At 53.0% G+C, this 27,854-nt stretch overlaps 1 protein-coding gene across 1 annotated transcript in view; it reads left to right on the forward strand.

The window, feature by feature from the left end:
- Positions 1 to 23,391, forward strand: part of DSCAM (DS cell adhesion molecule) — a 707,908-nt gene extending 684,517 nt beyond the window's left edge. The window contains exons 32-34 of the mRNA XM_062174789.1: positions 334 to 531; positions 2,224 to 2,526; positions 23,039 to 23,391. Of these exons, the coding sequence (XP_062030773.1) occupies positions 334 to 531; positions 2,224 to 2,526; positions 23,039 to 23,391 (854 nt within the window). The remainder of the gene's footprint in view (positions 1 to 333; positions 532 to 2,223; positions 2,527 to 23,038) is intronic.
- Positions 23,392 to 27,854: the final 4,463 nt, after the last annotated feature.

Here is a 27,854-nt window from a genome sequence, read left to right on the forward strand (position 1 = left end):
AGACCGAGTCCGTTCCAGAAGATGGTTGTTCTCTGGAAGTTTGAACTCCTTGCCCCGGGTTGCAGAATTATAGGACCAGAAGCAAGGCTTCCACTGCTAAGGTCTGGATGCAGATAGAGCCTTCTGTCCCCTGTGGGTTTTCCAAATGCTTAAGGATCAGGGTAAGGTTTCAGACCATTGGGGGAAGGAAGCTTGCTCCAGAGAGGAGCAGTTGGTCAAAGAATGCAGCTTGGGTCGGTGGGGTGGGGGGCTGGGGGAGCTGCCCCACTCGTGCCCCCGCCTGGCCATGCTCCCCTGGGGGCAAAGACAGACATTGTTCTTGGGTCTTCGCAGATCCCACCACCAGGAGGAACGCAAAGGCTGGACCCACAGCCAGGAACCGCTACGCCAGCCAGTGGACCCTCAACAGACCGCACCCCACCATCTCAGCACACACCCTCACCACAGACTGGAGGCTGCCGACCCCCAGAGCTGCAGGATCGGTGGACAAGGAGAGCGACAGTTACAGTGTCAGCCCCTCCCAAGACACAGGTATGGTCTGGCCAGCGAGCTTCCTCCTCAGCCCTGAGGAATGGCGGGGCCCGTGCCATGGCCTGGCCCACACCAAGGGCCTCTCGGGTGCTGTGGGTAGGGGGCAGCAAACACCTCTCTGATGCATCCTTGTCCCTTTGGAAGGGTTCTTCATCCAACCTCACAGCATCTCCTATGCACACGGCCCGGTGTGTGCTGCCAAAGCGAACGGAGAGGCACGCCCTCCGCAGAGGTCCAGAGCCCCAGACCCAGGCTGCTCTCTGTTTCTCCTTCCCACCCCGCTGGGAGAAATAGAGACCTCTCAACTGTGTTGCCCACACGAAATGATCGCGATAATTGCTGCTCCCACGCCAAGGGTGTCTGACGGACGCTCACCTGCAGGAATCACACACTGCACTTGATGTTGGGTGATGAGGTCTCAGCGCCCGCTCTGGGGAACCCAGGCTGATCCCCTGACGATGAGCAGGGTTGATGATAAGGTTAAGTCATCTCATCTGGCATCAGCCACCAGGATTTCACTTCTCGGAGAAGTCAGGGCCTAAGAATAGCTCTGGCTTGCCCAGCTCCCCCTCTCAAATGCTGAAGAGAAATTATATGTGCACCTAATAGCTGGAGGAAATTTTCATACTCATTCTCTTTTGTTCTTGATGAAGTACTTCAAAAAGCGCGTTCCCAAGGCAGCTCATTTCGATGACAGTTACGGCTCTTCAGCTTCCCAGAGGTCTCAGAGGTGGCTTCCAAACTTCTCGCTTCAAAAGGCAGAGAGCTCTCTGCCCGGGACACCGTGGCCCAGTTCCAAGGCACACAGGTGTGGGCCTCTGGTCCCCACAAACAGGGCCAGCAACAAAGGATGAAGTCCCAGGGACCAGGGGCCCTTCTGCCTGGGGCCGACCTCGGTGCCAAGTGGCATCCTTGTGTCCCAGCACTGTCGCTTCTCCCTTGGCCACTGCAGGCCGGAGGCACCGATGGGGAGCATTCCCGGCTTCCACAGCAGTTAGCGTCTCCACGGCCCAGAGGCACCTGCAGGTCAGAGGAGGCAGGGCACGCGACGTTCTCCGCACCTCCGGCTGTTTTCACTGAAAGCAGAATTTTTCCAGGGAATTCCTTAGCCGCTTGTGGGAATGTCCCAGGCTAGGGACAGCTAACTGCTTTGATGTGGTTGAATCAAAAACTGGCTGGGCTGAATTTGCTGAGAGTGGAGGGACTGGTTTCAGGATGACAGAGGCAGGGCCAGCCCTGTGGCGGTGGGTTAAGCCCCTGCCTGTGACTCCCACATTCCATGTAAGCATTGGTCCATGGCCCGACTGCTCCACTTCTGATCCAGCTCCCTGCTAAGGAGCCTGGAAAAGCAGCAGAGGATGGCCCAAGTGCTTGAGCCCCTGCCACCCACATGGGAGACCTGGAAGAAGCTCCTGGCTTCAGCCTGGTCCAGCTCAGGCTGTTGTGTCCACTTGGAGACTGGACCAGCATATGGAAGATTAAGTACCTCTCTCACTCTCTGTTTTTCTCTCTCTCTTTCTGCCATTCAGCTTTTCAAATAAAGTTAATACATAAATACATGTTTTTGAAAAAGTATGAATGACAGAGACAAAATCCCCTGCCAAGTGGCAGAAAGGGCTACAAGCCACAGAGGGTCCCGCCACTGCTGCCCCAAACCTGGGCACCCATCATTGTCTCTTTCTCCTGCCGCAGATCGAGCAAGAAGCAGCATGGTCTCCACAGAAAGTGCCTCCTCCACGTACGAAGAACTGGCGCGGGCCTACGAGCACGCCAAGATGGAAGAGCAGCTGCGGCACGCCAAGTTCACCATCACGGAGTGCTTCATCTCCGACACGTCGTCCGAGCAGCTGACGGCAGGGACAAACGAGTACACCGACAGTCTGACCTCCAGCACCCCGTCAGAATCGGGGATCTGCAGGTTCACTGCGTCTCCCCCCAAACCTCAGGATGGAGGGCGCGTGATGAACATGGCGGTCCCCAAGGCACATCGGCCAGGTGAGCGGCACGGGGTGGACCGCGCTGTGGGGGAGGGTGGCGCCCGGGTTCACACGCGTCCGCTCCGGGTCCCTGGCGCCAAGTCCAGTCTGGACGAGTGTTCTGTGTGGTGACCCCTGCTCGGCAGACGCCCTGAAGGTTCTGAGCTGAGAGCAGCAGTCAGTTATTTCATGGAGCTCAAGTGGTCAAGGCCTGGGGACGACCTTCAGAATGGCTCACCTGCCTGTGAGTTGACGCCAGCTGTGTCCCCACTGTGTGGCTGGGGCATCCTCAGAGTGTGGAGCCCTCAGCTCACAGAACAAGGGTCTCAGAAGAGAGGGGAGGGCACCCGTCTCTCGCGGTTGGGTCTGAACACTGACTGCCTTGGTTGCTTTACCCTGACTACAATGAAATGCCTGCGATTGGGGAAGTCTGTAACAAGAGGTCTATGTGGCTCACAGCTGTAGGTGGAGGTTCAAGGGCATGGCTGATGTCAGCTCAGCTCCGGGGAGGGCCTTGTGGTGGATGGCATGGTGATGGCAGGATCTCATGAGAGGTCCCGTGGCCATGGAGGAAGCTGTAGCACGGACAGACACGGAGGGGCTTCATTGCCACAACTCACCCTTGCGGCCCCCAACTCACAGTCCCTTCCAAGGGGGATGTCCCCAGTGTCCTGATAGCGACCCTCTAGGCCCGACCTCGTGAAGATCCCACCACCTCTTTCCAGCAGCCCTCTGAGGACCAGGCGGCCTGCACAGGAACCATGAGGGGACACACTCGAGCCACCTCCAGCCTGGGACACTGACATAGCATCGTTTTCGCCATATTCCATGTGCAAGCAGTTACAGAGCCCACGGGGCTCAGACCCAGGGGAGGGAGGCCCCACGTCAGGGTGAGAAGAAAGGTGGGGGTTCCGCTTCACAGCTGCTCTGCTCACGGTTTGGGGGAGGGGAGCGGCGTCAGCAGCATCTGAGCCTTGGTTTCACTGGGCTGTTGAAGGTGCGGGAACTGGCGTAGGTCGGCTCAGCCAGGGGTTTGGACTGGAGCTGGAGCAGCTGTGATCGCTTTGTGTTTGTGAGTGATGGCTGCAGATTCCCGGCCTGCAGAGGCCAGATGAGAAGGGGCCTGGGGCCAGGCAGTCAGTTGCAGGGTTTGAGGCGTGGCGGGGAACAAGAGCAGAAGAGCTCACGCAGCAGCTGAAGGAAGATGGCTCAGCAGGCTCCCAGCTGTTCTCCAGTGGGAAAGGGGCCTGGGTTGAGCTCGCGTCTTAGAAGCAGCTGGACTGCTGGTTTGATCTAGAACCTGAGGTTTGAAGGTTGGCTCTGAAATTTGCAAATTTAACAAGCCTGTAGGTAGATAGTCACCCATAGTGGACAAGCAGAGATCTCTGAAGGACCCACCCGGGAACAGCTCTCCCACCCAGGAACAGCTGCCTGGGGCTTCCATCTGGCCTGCCTGGTGTTGCGGGCCCATTTTATTTCTCGTTTTACCCATTTTCTGAACCGCTGTCCCGGTTCTATTTCAAAAACATTTATCTTCACTTTTGAATGATTGCAGTTCCCTTGGGTTTTACGGCATAAGGCCTGCAGAAATGAGCTTTATAAATGCATAAAATATATAAAATAAGAATTGTCTATGCAGCAAGCAGTCTTCCCTGCTGACTCACGACTCACGCCAACCTCCAATAAAGAATGATGACTTCATTTATTTTCATTCTGTCTGCCTCCCCAGGTGAAGCACGAGCTGCTAGCTGGGGGTGTTTTTATTTCAAATATTTTTTTTTTTTTTTTGCAAGACAAATGCCGAAGAATGAAGGGAAACCACCAGGGCTCTTGGTGGCTATTCAGCCCAGAGGTGAGGACAGGAAAGGGGATGGAGCCTGTGGCTTGTTGTTTAGATCTGCTGGCTTCCCATTGCTACATCTAGAAGTGGGCGTAACACTGGTGCCTCCTGTTGGTTTCCTGGAAGGTGCATGAAGCAAACACAGTGGTCAGCAGAGAAAATGGTCGTGAACTTGCATCTTTTCTGTGTTATCTCATCGAGGAGGTTGTTGGAATCCCCAGGGGCCCCCTCTTCTTGCTTCTATTGTCTTTCAGTGGCCAATGAAACCTTGGAAGTGCCCACCTCCATTTTTAGGACTCCCTGCTTTCCACCTAAGACAGCACAGCGTGTGTGATTTAGGACATCAGATGAGCCTCTAGGTTAAATGGCAGTTCTACTTGTGCAGGCTTTTAAATAATGAAGGGTTTGAAGTCTCTTGGGGATGGCATGTCGCTCCTCTTGCTGGATCAGTATTGTTTCAAAAGTTCAAACTTTGTCCGAGACGTTGTCGCTTGCATCCCTGTCGGCCACGGCAGATCATGGCAAAGTCACTGCTGTCTTCATGTAGGATTGAAATGTTATGAAATTACTTTATAACTTTAGAGAGGAGTAATTTCTTCAATCAACGCGAGTTCTGATGTTCACAAACTGTTTTATGCACTGCAGAATTATTGTTGAACATTTGATGTGCCTAAGAAAAACAGTGCAGCCCATGGAAGCCGTTCTGTCACTCCAGCATACGGCAACACCGGGCACAAAGTACAGGCTGCCGTTTCTTATCCTGCTGACCCCAGGGTGTGTCAAGATCAGCAGCTCCTAGAGGTGTGCTTTGGAGCCAAACCCTGCACTCCTCACGGCTGTGGATGGCATCACTCATGATCCGTTTCTGTTCGTAGTCACCCCAGTCTTCTTTTTCAACACTAACTCTACTTTTTGACAACCCTTTTTCTTGCCTTAGCTTTTTCTTTTGTCTCTCTGTTCACAATAATTAGGATCCCATGCTTTCAAACCTTCCACAATCAGGATAAAGTGGCATTTCCTTGTTTAGCTTGTGACCGTGTTGTAGTCACACCTATCCCCAGGGGGTGGCATATATGTGGTAGGCACATGGTGCACAGGAGCATTTCTAAATGAACTCGAAATTGGATTTGCACACACAGCACTGTGTCTGGTATGTAGCATGTGATTCATAAACAGAATTGAATGGCTGTGCTAATGACAAAACTGACCAATTGGCTACAATATTTCAACTACTAAAAATGACTCGTCCAATGCAAGAGGAGGCACAGGCACTGTGGTGCAGGGGTTTAAGCTGCTACTTGTGATACTGGCATCCCATAGGAGCACTGGTTCAAGTCCCGGCTTCTCCACTTCTAATCCAGCTCCCTGTTACTGGACCCAGGAAAGGAGCAGACGGCCCAAGTATTTGGGCCTCCTCCATCCACGTGGGAGACCTGGATGGAATTCCAGGTTCATGTCTTCAGCCTAGCCCAGCCCTTAGCTGTTGCAGCCATTTGGGGGTTGAATCAGTAGATGGAAGTTCTCTGTCTCTCCCTCGTTCTCTATGGCTCTGCCTTTCAAATACATAAAGGGAACATCTAAACATATTTCCAGCATGTCTTTAAATAAGGTGATTTTGTTAACGTTTATTTATTGATTTGAAAGGTAGATGTGTGTGTGTGGAAGTGGGAGAGAGGGAGCGCGAGCGAATCCACCTGCTGGTTCATTGACAAGGTGGCTGCAACAGCCTGTGCTGGGCCAGGCTGAAGCCAGGAGCCTGGAACTCCACCCAGGTCTCCCCCGTGGGTGGCAGCAGCCCAAGCACTCAGGCCGTCTTCTGCTGTTTTTTCCCAACAGCATGAACAGGGAGCTGGACTGGAAGTGGAGCAGTGGGGACTGGAACCGGCGGCCATATGGGGTGAGGCGGCAGCTTGAGCTGCTGTGCCACAGTGCCAGCCCCGGGATTTATTTTCTGGTCTTGCCCTTAGCAAAGCAAAAGGGAATTTCTTCCACAGAGAAGGGGTGCTTCCTTATGGGTCAGGCTTACAATCTAGCTTTAGGTTTTTAATAATTCCTGAACTTTGAACTCGGTACATTTTTTTAAAACTTTTATTTAATGAATATAAATTTCCAATGTACAGCTTATGGATTACAGTGGCTTCCCCCTCCGATAACTTCCCTTCCACCCGCAACCCTCCCCTCTCCCGCTCCCTCTCCCCTTCCACTCACATCAAGATTCATTTTCAATTCTCTTTATATACAGAAGATCCATTTAGTATATATTAAGTAAAGATTTCAACAGTTTGCACCCACATAGGAACACAAAGTGAAACATACTGTTGGAGTACTAGTTATAGTATTAAAGTCACAATGTACAGCACATTAAGGACAGAGATCCTACATGAGGAGCAAGTGCACAGTGACTCCTGTTGTTGACCCAACAAATTGACACTCTAGGTTATGGCGCCAGTAACCACCCTAGGCTCTCGTCATGAGTTACCAAGGTTATGGAAGCCTTCCAAGTTCGCCGACTCTGATCATGTTTAGACAAGGTCATAAAAGACAGGGTGAGGATAGTAACCAATGATCCTAAGAGTGGCATTAACCAGGTCTGAACAATTATACAGCATTAAGTGGGGAAGAGGACCATCAGTACACACCGGTTGGGAGTAGAGCCATTGGTGGTAGAGTAGAGGTTATGATTACAAAGGAATGAGGCCCGAGTGTGCTAGACAGGGTCTAGAACAAAGGACAGAGTCATTATTAGAGGAGCTAAGAAAGGTGCTGTCTAAGCTACAATTAAGTTTTCTGATTGAGAGGCAAATAGAACTTGACAGAAGGGGCTTGATAATAATCTGTTGGGCTTTAGGCCTTGTAAGTTAAGAGGCCCAGACCTATCTATCTCTTCACATGGGGTACATCCTAAGGGAGGTGTGAACCTCCTAGGGGAAGGCACTCTGTTGACTTTCATTACTTGGCTGGCCTGGGAGGAGAGCTGGCCAGGTAAAGGCAGGTGGCATCTCTAACAAGAAATTTACAGTTCTGCCTGCAATGTTGCTGACCCTACTTCTTGGCCGTCCCCTCAGCTGCAGTGGTCACTTTGAAAGCTAGGCTGAGTGGAGGGCTTTTCAGCTTAGAGCCAATAAGATCTGTGGCTCTGACCTGGGCATCCTTCGACTCCAGGGCAGGTCCATTTCCAGTGATCCAACTCTTGGCAGAGCTGCCAGGGCTCTTCACAAGCTGACTTCTGCTGAAGCCCAGGCTTGCCACATTGAAAGCCACTGCAGTGGACTGGCCTGTTGGGTCTCCTTGAGGGCAGATCACTGTACAGATCAGCCATTAATAGGCCTGCCACCCATTGCTTCTGATGCCGAGCTTTCTTTTCCTCCTGGTTTGTGTTAAAGCAGACCAGAGGATGCAAGTCAAGGGAGTGCCCGTGTCCCATCTCTAATCTTCGGTGGCCTGAACTACAAGTCTATAGTCACAAGCACGTTCTGTAGTAGTTTTTCTACGGTAGACAATGCCCATGAGGAAAATTATATTCTCACTTTAAAACTTTCTTTCCCTTTGGTCTGAAAGGGAGGTTTTTTTCTACTTACTGTTTACTTCGCTGATGGCGAAGTCAATCTAGCTATGAGATTATAATTTAAGCTCTTATTTTGGCTATGCTATTACAGAAAAATGTTAGCCATCTCTTTTATAAGGTCTAAAGATTAAATTGTGCGTCCTACAGATTCCTTCATAATAGAATTAGTTTCCTACCTTGAGGAGAATAGAGAAATGAAAGAACAAGTTGGGCTTAGAATAGAGAAATGAGGGAGCAAGTCCTAGATCGCTTGCTGACAATAGCAATATCACATGAATACTTAGCAAACAGTTATCTAATGGTTGAAACTGAACTCTGTACATTTTTAGAACTGGTGCATTTTCAGTAAAATGCTAATTGCGTGGTTTTGCTTTCCTCAACAAGCGATGATTATTTCTGTCTTTCAAAACAAACAAACAAGCATTGTCTGTTCTTGGGAGAAACTGCTGGAATGTTTGGCAGCCTTCTCTCCTCTCCATCACGGTGGCTTCCAACACTCTGCTCACATCCCTACTCCGCTTCCTGTTGCCTTTTGGACCAGTTTCTAACATTCCTGGGTCCCTGCCGTTTCTTCATTCATGGTGTTTATGGTAGGAAATCAGCAGACTGCAAGCAGCTACTCAAATCAACTTCAGCCTGGAACCAGGCAGCCTGAGGCAGCCTGGCCTGCAGCAGGGGAGGCATCGGCCCCTGGGGCTCTGCACTCACAGGGGCTGGGCCCCAGCGCTCGGCACGCCCCCACCTCCTCTCAGGAATGCATTTGAGGTCTTCAGCTGGGAATGGTCGCTGCCTGACACCCACTTACTGAGGCTTTGCATAACTGGCCTTGGAGGAGTTGCTGGGTTTTCTCTCAGGATCCAGTCATCTCCTGTGTCACTCCCTCCTGTCTCTGTTTACCCAGCGAGTGAGGTAATGGCCAGGGCCCAGAGCCCTCACCTGCAGGAACCTCCCCCTGCAGGCAGAGCTGTGTGGATCTGCACTGCAGTGCCCCAGGCTGGCCGTCTCACACTGTCACTGTGATCACCAGCTCCCTCTCTAGTCTGCAAGGCTTTCCCTAGGACCACAGAATCACACTTAGATTACAGAGACCTCCATTGCCAAACCTCGCAGCTCCTCCCGCACGACCACAGGGCTTGAACCCTGCTCTGACACATAACCTGGCTCAGCCTCCTGCCACCCAACGCCAAGGCGCCACACTCTGCTGCTCTCAGAGTTGTGTGTCCCTCCTGCTCCTGCTCCTCCTCCTGCTCCTCCTCCTCCTCCTCCTCTGGTCTGCACATCAGTAAAGTCAGCTTTGAAACTTCTATTCTGAGTGTTATTCTAAGAGCTGGCTAAAGAGAATCTCCTTTCGAGTTCAGGTCTCTTTGCCGCCTACATGTGCACACGCGTGCCCCTGCACACACATGAACACATGTGAATTCGCACACACACATGCTAGAGCACACTGCGTCGCTCTGGCCCCTGCAGCGCTCTAGGGGAAGCCGGCTTCTTCCCTTCCAGCCTTGACGATTCTCGTGCTTGCCTTGGCTGACGTATAAATCAGTGACCACTGAATAGCGGGGCCTGTTTGCCGAGCCAGGGGTTCACTGGCAGGCAAGACCCACCTTGATGCACTTTGCCATTTCCCGAAGGGAGGCAGACACTACCACATGATCCAGGGGCACAGTTTCAGCTCCTGGCGAGGACCAGGAAGAAAAGGAAATCGGCAGGGGGAAAACTCCAGCAGAGGGTGCTTTGGGTGAGAGAAGTGGTCCAGGAGGCAGCAAGGGGTAGGTGGTGTGATGGAGAGACCCAGCGAAGATGCTGAGGGGTGGAGGTCACGGGCGAAGACAGACGCCTGGATGGCAACGAGCCTGGCATTCTCTGTGCTGATCCAGAGTTCCCTGGGCTGCCAAGTGCACTCAGATTTCAGCTGTCCCCACGCAATTTCAAGTCAGATGAGACGCTGGGGCGCACAAGGAGCCTCCACTTACTGTGTCACCCGCGCTGAGCACCCACATATTTGAATGTGCTCACCCAGGATCCCGGCTGGGAAGCCAAAGCTCTCTGATGAGTGTTTGCGATTTCAGGCTCCCAGGAGCCCCCTGGGACTTCAGTCTCACAGTTGTCCCTCAGACACAACGGCTCAGCATCCAGGTCTGTGGGGCCCTTCACAGCCACCTCCGGCCTCTGGGTTCAGGAGGCGCCTCCTGCATCCCAGGCCTCCAACCTCATCTGTGCCCAGGTTGGTTCTGCAGTTGCTGCTGTGGCTCCCTTCGTTGTGTCCCCCTGTTCTAGAGCTGTGACATGTCACTGTTTGTCACAGTCAGCTTGGTTTAATTGTTGGGGGTCCTAGGCTATGGCAGGCCCTCAGGAGATGAACAGTGAGGGGGAGGCCCTGGCAGGCTTGGAGAGGCAGGGGGCACCCATGTCCTGCTGAGTGGCCAGAAGGAAGCTTCCAGGCCCATTGCTTCAAGCAAAGCAGCTCACCAGTAACCGGAAACCCCTACACCTGCAGACAGACCCTATGAAAACAGATACACATATGATGCTAGAGGATTCAACCCATATTGAATGAATATTGATTATTTTCTGTGTAAAAAGATCCTGGGTACTATCCTAAGCCAAAAGTGCCAGTGCCGTAAATTAACACTTCTCACAGTCTCATCTGTTGATCAGAAAAGTGTGCAGTTTTAGAAACGGCAAACAATCCTGAAGACATGGTACAAGTCTATCTCAAGAAAGCCCAAGCAATGAGACAAAACTCAGCTGTGGGGGGTACCCCTATACACACACACATACAACACACACACATACAGCCCCCAGGGCAAGGGAATATTCAAAAAGATGAGGGGACAGCAAAGCCCATCCTTTTCCTGTTTGGTCCTGCTTGGGTTGTGCTAGATCCACATTTTGATGCATCCTACATCCCAGAGTAGGGAGGCACGTGCCACTTCAAAAAGTTGTGGGGTGGCAGGTTAAGCTACTGCCTGCAGTGCCAGCATCCCCATATGAGCTCCAGTTCAAGTCCTGGCTGCTCCACGTCCAAACCAGCTCCCTGCTAATATACCTAGAAAAGCAGCAGAGGATGGCCCAAGTACTTTGGTCCTGACACCTACGTGAGTCACCTGGATGGAGGTCCAGGATCCTGGTTTTGGACTGGCCCAGCCCTGGCTCTTGCAGCTATTTGGGGAGTGAACCAGTGGCTGGAAGACACTTTCTCTGTGTGTGTGTGTGTGTGTGTGTCTCTCTGTCTCTCTCTCTCTCTCTGTAACTCTGCCTTTCAAGTAAGTAAATCTTGAAGAAGTAGTAGCAGTAGTAGAGCCGGCCCCTCGCATGGACCCCACCTGCTCTCAGGGCACAGGGCTACAACACTGTGCGGAATCCGCCCCATCCCCTTCGCCAGTCTTGACCCTAGTCTCCAGCCTCCAACCTCTGGCCCTCTACCCCTCCACAAGTGTGTGTGAACCCCTCTGTCTGGGATTCTCTCACTTCCCATCTAACGCCTCTGCCGCCATGATTCACGACACACAGGGCTGCTGAGCTGGGTCTTCACGGCAGAGCAACCACAATCCCCAGCCTGGATCTTCTTCCATAAGAGGTGGAGGGGAGGGAGCGCCCCATCTGTGCTTCCCTCAAGGGCCTTCCATGGGAGCTGGGTCCCCCTTTGAACATCATGGATCCTCCCGCTCAACTCCCAAATCCCCCCACATGAGCTCTGAGCTTGCCCGCATGCGGGGGGAGATGCTTCAGTCCTGCCTTCTCTAAGATCTACTTTATTTCAGTAGAACCGTGACTCAAAGCCTGACTGTGTACCTCCGTGCAGTTTTTGAAATTCGCCAGCAAGTAGGAGGGTCACAATATCGATGAGTTCTGAAAAATGCATGAAGCCTTTGCCATACAAGCCAGGAATGGTAATGCAGCCCTGTGTGTGGACCCCGATATCAATCTCACATTATTTATTTAGGACTTTTCCTGGTTGCCGTTTGGGAAGGAAGATTCGCTTACCAAGAGAGATTCATTTACAGGTTTTCATGACTGTGCTGCAGCATCAATATTAAACTGAGAGAGTGTGAGATCCGTGCTGCCTGGGGTGCGGGCAGGCGGCACGCTCGCCTGGGTCTGGGCTCTCTCATGCTGTAGCGTTACTGGAGTCTGATCTTTTTGGTCTTTGTTGAAATTGCTAGAACTCAAACTAAGCACCCTTTGCTTCTTCAGTTTGCATCAACATCCAGGTGTGTCTGAGCATGAATATCGAACCTGGTTAGGAACGGATGACTGAGGCTTTGTATGTGTCCCCGGAGGAGTCAAGTGCCCAAGCAACGTGACTCACCTTCATTCCGTATGGAGTCTGGAAGGCGTATGCCTGAGTTCATGGCTCCTGACTTGCAACACCTGCAGGGCAGGAGAAAGATGCTGCCCCAGGGCCTTGGAATCTGTGGCCCCCAGAAATGCATGCTTGTGTCCCACACTTCTCCCCAAATTCCCGATAGACATGCACGTAATCAGCGTCACAGGCCATGTGGCTCAGAGCACAGGCGAGACCCGTGTGGGCTTGGCAGTGCTCTGAGCAACTTGGCACCCCTTCATGTGACTGACTTCCAGATCTACCTGGAGGCAGAGGTGGGTTTCCCACGCACAGCCCCTAACTCTCTAGCTGGACTTCCTGATCTACCTGGAGGCAGAGGTGGGTTTCCCACGCACAGCCCCTAACTCTCTAGCTGGACTTCCAGATCTACCTGGAGGCAGAGGTGGGTTTCCCACGCACAGCCCCTAACTCTCTAACTGGACTTCCAGATCTACCTGGAGGCAGAGGTGGGTTTCCCACGCACAGCCCCTAACTCTCTAGCTGGACTTCCAGATCTACCTGGAGGCAGAGGTGGGTTTCCCACGCACAGCCCCTAACTCTCTAGCTGGACTTCCTGATCTACCTGGAGGCAGAGGTGGGTTTCCCACGCACAGCCCCTAACTCTCTAGCTGGACTTCCAGATCTACCTGGAGGCAGAGGTGGGTTTCCCACGCACAGCCCCTAACTCTCTAGCTGGACTTCCAGATCTACCTGGAGGCAGAGGTGGGTTTCCCACGCACAGCCCCTAACTCTCTAGCTGGACTTCCAGAACTACCTGGAGGCAGAGGTGGGTTTCCCACGCACAGCCCCTAACTCTCTAGCTGGACTTCCAGATCTACCTGGAGGCAGAGGTGGGTTTCCCACGCACAGCCCCTAACTCTCTAGCTGGACTTCCAGATCTACCTGGAGGCAGAGGTGGGTTTCCCACGCACAGCCCCTAACTCTCTAGCTGGACTTCCAGATCTACCTGGAGGCAGAGGTGGGTTTCCCACGCACAGCCCCTAACTCTCTAGCTGGACTTCCAGATCTACCTGGAGGCAGAGGTGGGTTTCCCACGCACAGCCCCTAACTCTCTAGCTGGACTTCCAGATCTACCTGGAGGCAGAGGTGGGTTTCCCACGCACAGCCCCTAACTCTCTAGCTGGACTTCCAGATCTACCTGGAGGCAGAGGTGGGTTTCCCACGCACAGCCCCTAACTCTCTAGCTGGACTTCCAGATCTACCTGGAGGCAGAGGTGGGTTTCCCACGCACAGCCCCTAACTCTCTAGCTGGACTTCCAGATCTACCTGGAGGCAGAGGTGGGTTTCCCACGCACAGCCCCTAACTCTCTAGCTGGTGTTCCTGTGCTGTTCATCTCCCATCTCATCTGGCCCAGCTGGAGAAAGACCTTGAGATTTTTGCCTGGTGACCACTGTCCCCTGGAACCCTCTCTTGTGCTCGTCTGTGAAGCGCTGAGGCTGACCCCCTGAGGACTGGCACTCCGAGCCTAAGGACCGCAAGTCCTTATTCTGGTTGAATTCAACCTTTTCCAAGTAAGGTGGAAGAGCTTGGATCGTCTACACGAGGCTTTCTTATCAATAGCACCGCTGACATGGGAGCAGGACAAGTCTCTGTCGGGTGGGGCTGTGCTGAGCATCAGAGGCTGTTGAGGAGCATCCTTAGCCTCTGACAGATCAATGCCGCGGGCAGTCCCTGCGCCACTGTGACAACAAGTGTCTTCAGGCATGCCACAACTCCCCCAGGGGCCAAAATCAGCCTCAGAGGAGGATCGGTTGCACTGCGAGGGGCAGGAACCACGGTCTGAGGGGGGATGCACGGAGAGCACGTCGGTTCCAGATTTTCTGAGTCGCTTCCTTCTGGTTCTGCATCAGTGTTGACTGCACCGTCTTTCTTCCAGAGCTAAAGTGCATTCAGACTCCGGGGGTGAGTCTGGAGATACCAAGGAGGCTGTGCTCCCTGGTTTACAGCTCCAGGGAGGCAGGCTGAATCCACAGTGTTCACACCATCAGCAGGACAGCCCTGGCTTGATCACGCCTGCCGCGGGGGAGCGTGGGATCTGCTCATGGGTGTCGGCACCAGGCAGGTTCTGAGCCATTTCAGGCCTGGAGGCGAGGAGGGGATAATGACACCAGCACGCTAAGTGGTGAGGGTCAGGGAGACATCAACACTGACTAATTTAATCCGAACGTCCAGAGACATCAGGGGCCCCACGGCTCCCCAAAGGGTAGCGACGGGAAGATGAGAAGTGAGCATTATGTCAAATAATACAGCAGAGCAGTGCGACGACGGCCGGATCGTGCTCGTCCCTCGGGGCGGGTGGCGAAGCTGCTGCCTGGGCACCCTCTGGCAGGGCAGTGTGGGTGCAGCCTGTGCTCTGCAATGAGGCTGAAGAGGCCGAGAGTGAGGAAGGGCTGGGCGCGGCACATCTTGAAGCTTAAGAAGAACCGCGGCATCACCAGAATCCTGCCCCCTTCCTGGCGTCCGCTCCCCCTCCCTCTCTGCTGCTGACCCGCGGTCCAGCGGCTGCGTGTCCCTCGCCATCTGCTGCTCTCTGCCCAGGACTCTGTCTCTCAAAGTTCCCTTCTCCAGGGACTGGCGACTCCATGTCTCTGTCCTCTGCTTCCTCCAGGGTGTGTGTGTGTGTGCATGTGTGTGTGTGTGTGTGTGTAATGAACCAAGACCTCGCACATGAGGTTAAAAGAAAAAACAGTTTGAGGAGCAGAATAGATTTGCAAATCAGGAGACACGGACTCCAGTGAGAAACCAAAAGAATGTTCTGCAGAGGGCTTTTTGTAGCCTGAAAAGGTGAAGGGAGTGCACACAGCTTAGCATTTGACGGGGCGGAGGGAAGCAGGACCGAGCAAGTCCAATCGCTGGAAGCCGACACAAATCAGGCTGGTCGTACATCCTGAAAGTCCACTGAACGTCCAAGGCAGCGTTGCTGGGCAGATGTCCTCGCAGGAGTGCAAGGTGGCGGTGTCCTCCGTGGAAGGCTGTGGCACTCGTGGTCTCTGTGCCGGCTCCTCACAGGCAGTGATGCAAGAGAAGCCCTCGTTCACAGGCGCCCACCCCTGTGCGGCTCTTGCTAGGGCTGGCACACGCGACTCCATTTTGACTGACGTGGTCCCCAGTGTCCACCCTCTAGGTCCCTCCCTCCCCTCTTTCCCTCAGCGTGGCGGCCTCTCTCCATCTCCTCCACCTTCCTCCCACCTGCCCCATCTGAACCTCCTCTGACCCCATCTGCGTGGTGTCCCGGGCCCGAGTTCAGGTTCTCTGAGCACTTTGCTGCCCCAGGTGTCTGAATCTCCAGCATCCTTCACCCTCATGGCTCTTCTCCGACACAAGGGGCTCGGGTCTCAGGAGCATGCCCGGTGGGGCGTCCACGTGCGCGCTCTTGGAAACCCAGAGGTCAGTGAGTGTGTCACAGCCCCAAAGACCCAGGTGGGGCCCTGTTGGCCTCTGTCCCCCGTGCGTGTGTCATCTAGGCTTGCAAAGGCGCTAGCTGGGCTTAGCTAACCGGGGACGGGCTGGAGGTGCAGGCAGTTAGGTGAGCAGAGCTCAAGAGGGCGTGGAGGCACGGCCAAGTCTGGTTCCCCCAGTGGTCCAGGGAGTCGCTCCTGCCAACACCAGTTCTTCCCACTGCAGGCCCATCTTCCAGACCTGGCAAAGCTGCTTTTCCAGTAGGAGCTCTCCTCCCACACCCTCACCTCTCTCTCTCTCTCTCTCTCTCTCTCTCTCTCTTTCTCTCTCTCTCTCTGACACACACACACACACACCCCTCACTGCGCTTGTGTTCTGGTTGCTGTCTTATATTCAACTACCATCTCACCCCTCCTCAACCTGCATGGTTTGCCTCTGTGTCTTGGTGGAAGTTTTAGCACAAAGGAACCAGGAAGGGAAACAAGGCAGGACGTGAACTCATGGGCCACTGCGTGTGACCATCACCGAATCTCCAAGGGAACGCCACGGACGCTGGGTTATTGGGAACAGAGCGCTGACGCCGGCCTTTGGGCCGTGTGGGTGTTTGATGGAGTTAGTGCAGGGACGCCAAGGCCATCTGTCCCTGCTGAGGTGAGCACACAGGACTTGTTGAGTGGCTCTGGAGTCCAGGCCAACAACTCCTGGACTTCTCCTGGGTCACTACCACTTTGAAATACTTGGAAACGCTGGGGGGGGGGGGCCTGGCTGGTGAGATCTGGGGCGCTGCCACTCCCTGTGGACAGAGGGGCCTCAGAGAGGATTCTGCTCTGACCTAGGGGACCCTCCAGGAGAGCTCAGAGCCCACACCCGGGCAGCCACTCCCAGCCCAGCCCTCGGAGCGTCCTGGAGATGGGGCCGGGGTGCCCAGTTCCGCAGGGAGCAGGAGGCCTGGGAGAGCGACTTGGGCTTGGCCTGGTTCAAGAAGCAAGGACAGGTGCCGGGATGGTGCCAGCCTTGCCCACAGTGGGCTCTGAGCTCAGAGCACGGGACCCCGTGAGGCTCTGTCTGTGTTGCTGCCACTGTCGATCCTTCCTTGTCCCTAGATGGGGGCGGCAGCACGGCTACTGATGGTGGAGGTGCTCAGGGTGGCTTCAACGGGGAGGGCCCCGAGGCCACCAGAGAGGAGAGGAAAGGACATCAGGAGTTCCCTGTGGCTGCTGTGACAAAGTGCCGCACGTAGGTGGCTTAAGACAGCGTCAAGGTATTGTCACAGTCCTGGAGACCGGAAGTCCCAGATCTAGGTGTCATGCGAGCTGGGCTTCCCCCAGGAGCTCAAGGAAGCAGCTTCCCTGGCTCTGCTGGTCTCTGGAGGTGCCAGGTGCCTGCGTCACTCCAGTCTCTGCCTCCATCACCCCGTGGCCTTGCCTGCCTCTCTGGGCCCCTGTGTCTCCAGTCTCCCCCACCTTTCTCTCACAAGGACACGCATCACGGGACTTAGGGCCGACCTCAAGTCTAGATGATCTCATCCCGACACCCTCAGCTTCACTTCATTTGCCAAGGTGAGGTCACATTCGCAGATTCCGAGGGAGAATTCTCAGACATAGCATTCTGGGGACCATTAATCAAGGCACAACAGAAACCCAGGCGATGGAGGAGTTCCTGGTTCCCTCTTCTGGCAGGAAGCCAGCCCATGGCTTCAGACCCTGTCCTTGGAGTTAGCTCTCAAACCAGCTAACTGGTGCAGCCCTGGTCACAACCACCTAGGGCAGAGCCTATTGCTATTCCCATTTTACAGATAAGGAAATGGAGCCCAGATACAGACCAGTCCGATAAATGCAGGCAATGTCTTCCCAACATCTACTCTTCATCAGCACAGCCAGAGTTGAGGTTAAGGGTTTCTCATATGAGATAGGAAGTTGGAGGACAAGGATCTAAGAGGAGCAGGTGTGCCAGTGCCCCCAGGTCACAGGCCCCTGCTTCACCTCTCTCTCTCTCTCTCTCTCTCTCTCTCTCTCTCTCTGGAGCGATGATCGCATGAGCTGTGTTGGTTTGTACAGGCAACTGAAGAACACAGGAAGTGAGGAGAGAATCCAGTTTCCCAAGCAATATCTGAACTAGCACCCAGGCTGGCATGGCATGGGCTTAAAGTCCCTGTAACAAACAAAGCCCACCACCAGATCCCCTGGTATGATGGTGAGAGTGCGTTTACAGCATGCACTCCACCTGCAGGCTACCCAGGGCCAATCAGAAAGCACGCACAGTCAGAGGGGAGCATCACACCCGGTCACGGAGCCTCTCCTGCGATGTTGGATGCTCCGAGATGCGTGCAGACCTACAGTTGGCACGTGTCAGCCCTGGGGCATTTTCACTTCTCTACCCCAACCTACGTGATCGCCACATCCAAAGTGGGAGTCCCTGTAAGTGGGATGTGGAAGCCGTGGGCTTTGTCTTTTGATCGCGAACATGTGCCCACCCCATCTAAGACCTGAGCATTCTCTAATCCAGCTGGGACTGACACACTGCTGCTTTGTAGGGCTTGTGTGCAGTCATGGGAGTTGCTGGGCAGAGACTTATCCCCAAACCCATTACAGCGCTGTAAGTGTGTCAGGTGTTCAAGATTGAGCTGGATCTCACACACGGCATGAGGCATTCGTGACCTACATTTCAAAATAACTGTGGAGGTAAATGTATTCCACATCTTCCCAAATATTTGGGCAACATGAAAAAAAATTACATTAACCATGTACATAAACAAAAGAGAACACATAGAATTTGCCTATTTAATTTTTAAGAATGGAGACAGGTAATCCCTTTTAGGAAACTGGCTATATAACAATCCAGATTTCAAAATTAGTCAAATTAGAGTACATTGATTCACATAAAAATGTTCTCCAGATTACAAAATAATTTTTCCAGTTTATTTCATAATGGCAGCTGTGTTAATGCTTTCATTATATTTGTTTGCAAATGACTAAACCCTCAATAGGTAAAACTGAAAAATATAACCTCTACAATAAACAAAGGTAAATATTTGCAATTCCATGGGGTTTCACTTTTTTTTTTTTTTGACAGGTGGAGTGGACAGTGAGAGAGAGAGACAGAGAGAAAGGTCTTCCTTCTGTTGGTTCACCCCCCAAATGCCCGCTACGGCCAGAGCTGTGCCGATCCGAAGCCAGGAGCCAGGTGCTTCTCCTGGTCTCCCATGCAGGTGCAGGGCCCAAGCACTTGGGCCATCCTCCACTGCCCTCCCAGGCCACAGCAGAGAGCTGGACTGGAAGAGGAACAACCGGGACAGAATCCGGTGCCCATATGGGATGCTGGCGCCACAGGCAGAGGATTAACCAAGTGAGCCATGGCGTCCCCCCTGGGTTTCACTTTTACAAGTTGAAAACTCTCATGTCTTAGGAACAAAAAGAACGCATGTGGTGTGATGTATTCGTATCTTCAGCATCGGAGTCTGTAATATTAGAATGCTTGCCATCATTCACTTTTTCTAAGCAAAAGTCGATATGCATCAATTTACACAATCACTTTTTGCAAGAATGCCAAATTATGCCACTTCTTTCTTTAAAAGTGTTTCAGCTGAATATTTTCTATATTTTGAGATAAGATACCTTTAAATTACAGTACAGCCAAGGGCTTAGTGGCTCTAAAGAATTCAACAATAAGGGCCGGCGCCATGGCTCACTTCCAGTCCAGCTCTCTGCTGTGGCCCGGGAGTGCAGTGGAGGATGGCCCAAGTGCTTGGGCCCTGCACCCCATGGAAGACCAGGAGAAGCACCTGGCTCCTGGCTTCGGATCAGCGCAGCGCCAGCCAAAGCGGCCATTTGGGGGGTGAACCAACAGAAAAGGAAGACCTTTCTCTCTCTCTCTCTCTCTCTCTCTCTCTCTCTGTCTATAACTCTACCTGTCAAATAAATTTTTAAAAAAGAATTCAACAATAAAAGGAAAAAAAAAAACCATAGTCCAGCATGAAAATAGGTGAGGGCCATAAACAGTAATCAAAGAATAATATATTCAACTTAACTCATGTAAATTTTAAAATAGTCACAAAATCATTAAGACTACAGTGTATAATCCATATGGTAGCAGGGGACATACAGTAATATATAATAAGAACATTTACAGTATTTCTATATGTAGTAGTATATAAGACACGTAATAGTATTTACACACACACAGAGGGGGAGAGAGAGAGTATATAACTCCTAACAATGACTTAAAGTTGGACAAAACATTGTATCTGCAGCAAAACTGATACACACAGGCATTTCTTTTGAGTTTGGTCTTGATTTTAGCTGCCACTTCAAGGGAGAACATGTGGTATTTGCCTTTCTGTTTCTGGGTTATTTCACCCAGTCTGATGTTGTCCAGTTGATGTCACCTCTTTCTGCATGAGTGTCACGGCCAAGTCACTGTCAAGGTGTTAATCAGCGGGGTTTCCCTTTGATCCAGTCCACCATGTGAACCCAACATTGAATTAGAGTGCCTTTGTGCAGCTGGGGTCATTGAGTGAGTTACATGCTGCAGTTCTTAATGATATCACAGAATTACCCATCATCACCTAATGGGATAAAGACATCCCAAAAATGTCAATGGGAAAATGCTAAGTGGATTCTTGAATCATAAAGACCGAGTGGCCTGCCAAGGTAATACAAGGACATGGAAACCATTCAGTAAAAATTTCCCAAGAATAATGTCATCATTGCTCTTATCCTGGGGGGAGATCCTTAGGAAGCCACAGCATTTTGACAACATTCTGATTCTGCATCATTCTAACTGCACCTCCCAGCACCTGGCTTGGCTTTATTTCCTTCCTGGTCCTCCTAGGCCATTGGGTGGCCTCTCCCTCTACCGAACTGCTGGTTCTCTCTCGGTGGGAAGACTGCCAGGTGGTCTCCCAGGTTTCCAGGCTAACATCACCGAGTCCAGCGCTGGCTTGATTCCCGTGGTTTTCCCACACCCCTCCCACTGCCTTCAGACCCCGAGGGCCCAAAGGGAGGGGGTGAGAAAGGCTGGGCCGACTGTTGTGAGCTTACAGGGAATGTTTTAAAGCAAAATGGGAACGTTCCGTTATTTTAGATGAAGATTCTATCAGTAAGGGAAAATGCACACTAGATATCAGCTCTTGTGTGTCCCCCAACCTCATTAAACCAAATCCATTATCCTTTGTCACTAAAATACGACACCCCCCCCCACATCCTCTCACAGTTAACAGTTCCATTGCCCGCCTGTCTCCTGAGCTGGACACCGGGGAAGGATCACTCTTCACTTTCACCAGCCCCACCTGTCATCAGTGCTGAAGCTCTCTTCCTTGGACCACCTTCATGGCCACAGTCTCGTTCCCTTAGGCCCCACAGGTGCCCCCTGAACTCGCACCGTCACCATGTCTCTCTCACCTGCATGGCCTTCTACCTGGCCTCTCAGGTAGGCGGCTCCAGGAGGACACCCGGCATGCTGCACAACCACCCCTTGTCTACACAGATCTTGAAGTGAGAAAGGAGGGAAGCATTGAGCTCGAGAAGGAGGACTGGTACCAAGTCAGCAGAGACTCAGACGCAGGGTCTGCCCAGCTCAACCTTGGAGTGCTGGTTGCAAAGTGCATCTAGCAGCTGGGCCCTATCCGCGCTCATGCATTGTGGGAGGGTGATGGACGGACTGGGATGCATTAAAGACTTGAGCCAGTGCCATGGAGATGAGAATGAAGAGCAATCAGCGGCTACTGTGCAAGCAGAATGAACTGGAGAGGAAGGGTGTCCTGAAGCCAGCAGGGCCTCTGGCTTTGAATGTCTGGAGGAGGATGGTGACATTTAACCAGCTGGGGTGGGCAGGAGACAGAAGCTTTGGGGGATGAGGGTGGGAGTGGGGCTGGCCTTCGTGAACCGTGTCTGCAGACCACAGCATTTAAAATTCCAAATGAGCTTCCATGTTAGAAATGCCGAACAAAGCATCTGAAGTTCAAGTACAGGGCTCAGGAGAGAGAAGGATGGGAAAGACAGGTGTGGGAGCTGTTTGTAGAGACCACACAAGCAGCCATGCCTTTCGAGAGAGGGAGCTGAGGGCAGGGTCCAGGGAAAATGTTGCTTGAAGGGGTGAATAGAGAAAAGAATCCACGAAGGAGAGTGACAAGTGGCAGCCAGGCATGCAGGAGGAGCTCTGTGAGGTCACGGGACCATGGCAACTGAGTTCCAAGAACAAGAGCATCCAAAGCACGACACCTTGTCACAGCACAAGGAGGCTGAGCGCCAAGATGAAACCATAGGGCTTGACAACGAGAGGTCACAGGTGACTGCAAAAGAATGACTTCAGTAGCTGATGGTGGCAGAAGCTGTGCCCATTCAGGTTTTCCAAGAAGCAGATGCCAAGGTGGATTAGACACGCAAGGGATTTGCCGAGAGAGATCCTTGGGCAGAATAAAGATAGGACGCAGGAGTGGGCGGGAAGAGGCAGAGAACCACGGTGCAGGTCTGGCACCTGGGAGAAGAGAAAGGGGAGGAAGGACTGTGTAGAAGAATCTGAGACCACAGCGCTCTTCCAGGAAGGCTACAGCCTGGCTGACGGGGCTTCCCTGAGCAGAGGTTGTGTGTCAGGGAAATCCTGCATGGTCAGACACCGTGCTCAGGAGAACCCCGCTGGGCTGGTCCTTGGCTCAGGGGTCAGGCGTGCAGCTGGTCACCGTTGCCAACCTCCCCCTGTAAGATCTGCTAGTGTAGGAGACACCTGGCAGCACAGAAGCTAAAGTGGTGAACTTGAGAGGGAAGCAGAGCGCCTGAGCCTCTTGTCCCTGCCAGCCCTGGGTCTACAGACAGCACGGCCAGGACAGAGACACTGAAGTCCAGCAGATGAGCAAGGCCTGGGAGGGGCACCTGCTGTGCTGTCTTCCCCTGAAGCCGTCCTAGAAGGCTGGCACTACGGCCGGCCGAGGTCACACAGCTTTGTAGAACGGCCGAGCCGAGAGCCAGCCTTCCAGTGTTCTTTCCTGGGTGTCCCTGGCTCCACGCACAAGCTCCTTGCTCCCCCAGCACCTCCAGTGGCACATGGGGTCCTGTCTGTGACAGACCGTGCTCCGTGGACGTGGCTGCCTTTGAGGTAATGTGTGTTTGGGAGGGTCTCGTCACCTGCATCTCTCTGGTGCACGCCTGACAATGAAGAGCCCAAGGTACCACACTACAGGGCAGCTCTTCACGCGCAGGGCACAGAGTACGCGGATAACCCCGCCTGCCTGTGTGGCACGTGCTGACGAGGCATCCTGAAAGGCGTGCCCACGTGCGGTGGCATTTCCACCGCTAAACCCCGGCAGGCTGCTACGGGCACACAGGGGTTCCCCGCACTCCTGAGCGACCGCAGAAACCCACTAACTCTCTGTGTCTGTCCACAGGTGACCTCATCCACTTGCCTCCATACCTTAGAATGGACTTCTTGTTGAACCGAGGTGGCCCGGGCACCAGCAGGGACCTGAGTTTAGGACAAGCGTGCCTGGAACCTCAGAAAAGTCGGACCCTGAAGCGCCCCACGATCCTCGAGCCCATCCCGATGGAGGCCTCCTCCTCTACCTCCTCCACGAGAGAGGGGCAGTCATGGCAGCAGGGGGCCGTGGCCACATTACCTCAGCGGGAAGGGGCCGAGCTGGGACAGGCAGCTAAGATGAGCAGCTCCCAAGAATCGCTGCTCGACTCTCGGGGCCATTTGAAAGGCAACAACCCCTACGCCAAGTCATACACCCTAGTATAACGGACAGCGTGGCTGGATCGCCATTGTAAATATGATTTAAACCATTCAATCAAAGCTACCTTTTTTTTACAGAATTCCAATATTTATAATGAAAGAAAATTGCCAAAATATATTAAAAAAAAGAGAGAGAGAGAGAGAGAGAAAATACTGAAACCACAGACAGTGCAAAGACTGTCCTGCTTTTTTTCCGTCTGAGTGTGAGCTCCATCCGCCTGGGCATCTGATTTTTTGGGAAAGAAGTCCAGTTTTATGATCTTCACAGGCTACTGCATTTTTACTGATTTTCTACAAAGTGCATGGGGGACTAATTCAACCTTCCGACTGGAAGTTCTATCACACAAGGGTCAAGAGAGAAAACAGAGGGGGGAATGAGCCCATTTGTGGATTTAAAAGGAACACTGGTTTGGGGGCAGGGGACAGCTCTCATCACGTCCGCACACCTTTCTTTCCCATTAGAAACTGTGTCCTCGGTTTGATCTTCTGTTAATTAGGATGAGTGCCGTCAGTGAAGGGGTGGGGGGGCCGATTCTGTTCTCTTTTTGGTTTATTTTTTAATTTAATGAGACACTCTTTGCATTTTGTCTAAGCGAAATAAACAAGAAAAGGTCGTCTGCCTTTATTTCTACGTCTGCTTCTCTCGTCTGGGCCCGATGCCCGCGTCCTGCTTCCTACGCACATTTGTGCTGTTAAACACCAGGCCGGGACCCAGAACCCAACCCACGTAACCAGAGGAGATGCTGACACCCCGTCTCAGCTCTCGCCGGGAGGAGCAACCAAGGTGTAGCCCCTGCTCCCAGGCTGGGGGGCACAGAGTGTGGACTGGCCTCGGGCACTTCGGGGGGCTGGCCAGAGTGGCCTAAGCCATCATGAGGCTCTGCCCGTGGCAACGGGGCCTCTCGCTAGACCGGAAGTCAGCAGGCTGCAGCCCAGGACTGCTTTCATAAGTAAAGCTTGATTGGAACCAGGTCAAGTGCGCCATTTGCCCATCATGAGGCTCCGTGCGTGCCACGAGGCAGAGTGGAGTAGCTGCGACAGAGACAGTAAGGCCCCCAGAGCACAACCCCTGCCCTAGAGACGCACACTCAGCCCCAGCTCACATGAGAAAGGAGGACCCTTCGAGCTTCCCACCCTCCAGGACCCGCCCCTCCTTCCCTGGGCCTGCCATCGCGATTTGCAGTCACCACCTTCATGTACAAGGCCTCTTCAAAAAGTTCATGGAAAATGGAATTAAAAGACTTGTTTATTTTGGTGCGAAGATTTTTTTTTTTTTAATTCTTCCTAACACGTTTCCCATGAACCTTTTGAAAACCCCATGTGTGTTGCCTGCAACCCACTCCTGTGCCCAGAGGAAAGCTACTGGGGAGGTAAGTGATGCTGCTCTGAAATCCAAGTTTCTACTTCGCTGCCTCTCAGTCTGGCAACTCACCGACCGGCGCATGCCAGCAGAGGGCCTGCTCAACCGCAGCGGGGACTGCATTGCCACGCGGTGGCCCTCACACGACCCAGGCCTCCTGCGGCAGCAGCGTGGTGGGTTCCAGCTTCCCCTCCCCCAGAGGGAAGGAGCACGCGGCGTCCGTGTCAGAGTTCTGGCGCTGATCAGAGAACTTGCCCAGATGCCCACAGCTGCTGCACCTCCCAGGAACAGACCACACAAGCACCTCCCGCCCTTTCACATCCTCTACGGGTGCCCGTGCAGGCCACCAGCAGGGCTGGTATCAGCTGTTACCACCTCGGAACCTGTTCAGAAATTTCCTTCTTCCCTCCCTCCATGCCTGTCTCCCCTGTTCCTCCCTCATCCCATCCTTCTTCCTTCTGCTGACTTTCCCTGTAGGCCGCTGGTTCAGATTTGAGGACACAGCACCTGCAGAACAGGCCCAGGAGCACGTGAGGACCAGCTGCTGGCTCAGACCCTCGGTGAATGCGAGGTGTGCATCTCACCCTTGCCAGAGTTTCAGGACTGAACCTACGGCGGCACTGGCCTGCCTGCATCTTCAGAGACTGCTGGTTTTTGTTTTTTTTGGTTTTTTTTGTTTTTTTTTTTTTAATGAAAATGAGTGAACGATTATTTTTTGGGGAGAACAATAAAGCACTTTCATCAGTCTAAAATTTTTATATCCCACAAACTTACCTCTTTTTAAAATTTTCTCTCAAAACTGTACATAAGCTACAAACTACAATCTACATTGTGTCTGTCCCTAGCCAGGGTTGCTTTCCAGACAGATGCCTTTAAAACACGCAGCCACATGAATTCAGCTCCAAGCACTGCTCCAGGCAGCTTACCTCCTGGCCTCTCAGAGACCTGACATCCCTGTCTTTGCAGAGGTCCAGAGCTATAGACTAAGGGGGTGCTATCCATTAAGCTCTCTATGGAGAGTGGTAATAAGAATTTTTATCTGGACCTCTGCCTGCCTGTCATCTGTTTGGGAAAGGTCTTCCTGTTAGCTCCAGCATGCAAGCAGATTATCTTAGAATGGGGCAACCCAGAAACATCCTTTATCTTCAGCCAGCAGCTATGGGGAAAGGGGCATGGATTGGGTTTCGTCCTTGGCGTCCATCTAGAAAACACCACTTCCTGAAGTGAGCTAGGTGTTGCCTGAGCACACAGCCCAGGCACTTGTACCACCTGCTTTATGCACGTGTCTGCCCGGCCACGTTATTACATCCACATCCTCCCTGGCTACGGGGAAGAGAAGAGGCTGCCAACGTGCAGGTGGGGGACGATGGAGCGGTGGGGGAGTGTGTCTGCCGCTGGCCTCGAGCTCGACCCACCCGCTGCACCTGGGCCTTTGTTGTGGAACTTCCTGACACCATCTCAAGATGCAGAAGACGGCTGCTCCCTGCCCTGCCCGTGACAAGGTGCTGCATCACCTCTCCCAGGCCCTCTGGTCTGCTACCGTGATCCCTCAGTCGCTCGGCCACCAAGAGTTGTGTGCGATTTTGAAGGAACTAATGAAGTCTCCCAGGGACGCTGGAACTCTGCAGCTCCATGTGCAGCTATGGCTCACTGCCTCCTGGCACTGGGAATCCAAGAATCAAACCACCTACTCTAGAAAGGCTTAAAGGGGGGCTGGCACTGTGGTGCAGCTGGATAACACCCTGGCCTGAAGCGCTGGCATCCCATTTGGGTGCCGGTTCTAGTCCCAGCTGCTCCTCCTCCAATCCAGTTCTCTGCTGTGGCATGGGAAACCAGTGGAAGACGGCCCAAGTCCTTGGGCCCCTGCACCCACGTGGGAGACCTGGAGAAGCTCCTGGCTCCTGGCTCCAGATTGATGTAGCTCTGGCCGTTGCAGCCATCTGGGGAGTGAACCAGCAGATGGAAGACCTCTCTCTCTCTCTGTCTCTACCTGTCTCTGTAACTCTGTCTTTCAAATAAATAAAATAAATCTTAAAAAAAATAAAGGCTTAAAGGAACATAATAGGATGTCCATATTTAAAACCCCTTCATTTTTTAAATAAAAGATTTATTTATTTTGAAAGGTTACACACACACACACACACACACAAGATCTTCCATCTGCTGGTTCACTCCCCGAATGGCCGCAACAGCCAGCACTGGCCCGGGATGAAGCCAGGAGCCTGGAGCTCCATCTGGGTCTCCCAGGTGGGCGCAGGGGCCCAAACACTTGGGCCACCTTTTGCTGTTTTTCCCAGGCTATTATGAAGGAGCTGGATTGGAAGTGGAGCAGCTGAGACACAACCTTGCACCCATATGGGATGCCGGCAACACAGGCGGCAGCTTTCCCAGCTATGCCTCTTTGAATTTCCTCAAGAATGCGTCCCAGGGAGTGTTTCAGTTCTCAGAAGAGGCCCCGGGAATATCAACTCCCAACAGCTTAACACCCAGGGTTCTGCACCCCAGGCTGCTGCTCCATCCCATGGTCCAATATGACCTCACACGCCCAGCCGAGCTGGAGGAAGGGCAAGGTTCTCGGCAGGTCTTGGCATCCCAGCTCTCCCAAATCCTGATGAGCGCTTGATCAGAAATGGCAGCAGGTCTGTGTAAAACAGGTGTCTGCTTCCTCTTGGCTCATGGCTTGTTTGAGGGGAGAACTCGTGAAGGCAGAGCCTTTGAACAGTCCAAAGACTGAGCCAGACAAGCCAGGGCTACAGCATGGACAGGAACCTGCTGAGCAGACCTCAGCCTACCTGGGCCACCTGCGCATCACTGAACAGGAGTGGGAGTGGCTGTGGGGAGGCAGTGCCCGCGGGCCCCTTGTATCGGTGCATACCCTCTGAGCAGTGGCTCTCTCGGCTTCTCCTCCCTGCACAGCAGGGAACACTAGAAGGCACAGACAGTGTCTCCCTATTGGGCAAAAGGCTAACTTGTCCACTGACCAGGGTAGTAGACAAAGGCTGGGCAGGTTTTCTAGCCACACTCTTTGAAAGTTGAGTTTCCCAGGTGTCCTTAGACATGGGCCATCTGGGTTGCACCCTCACTGGTTCAAGCAATGCAGACGGTCCTG

The sequence above is a fragment of the Lepus europaeus genome, chromosome 2 (genome assembly GCF_033115175.1).
Source record: "Lepus europaeus isolate LE1 chromosome 2, mLepTim1.pri, whole genome shotgun sequence".
NCBI lineage: Eukaryota > Metazoa > Chordata > Mammalia > Lagomorpha > Leporidae > Lepus > Lepus europaeus.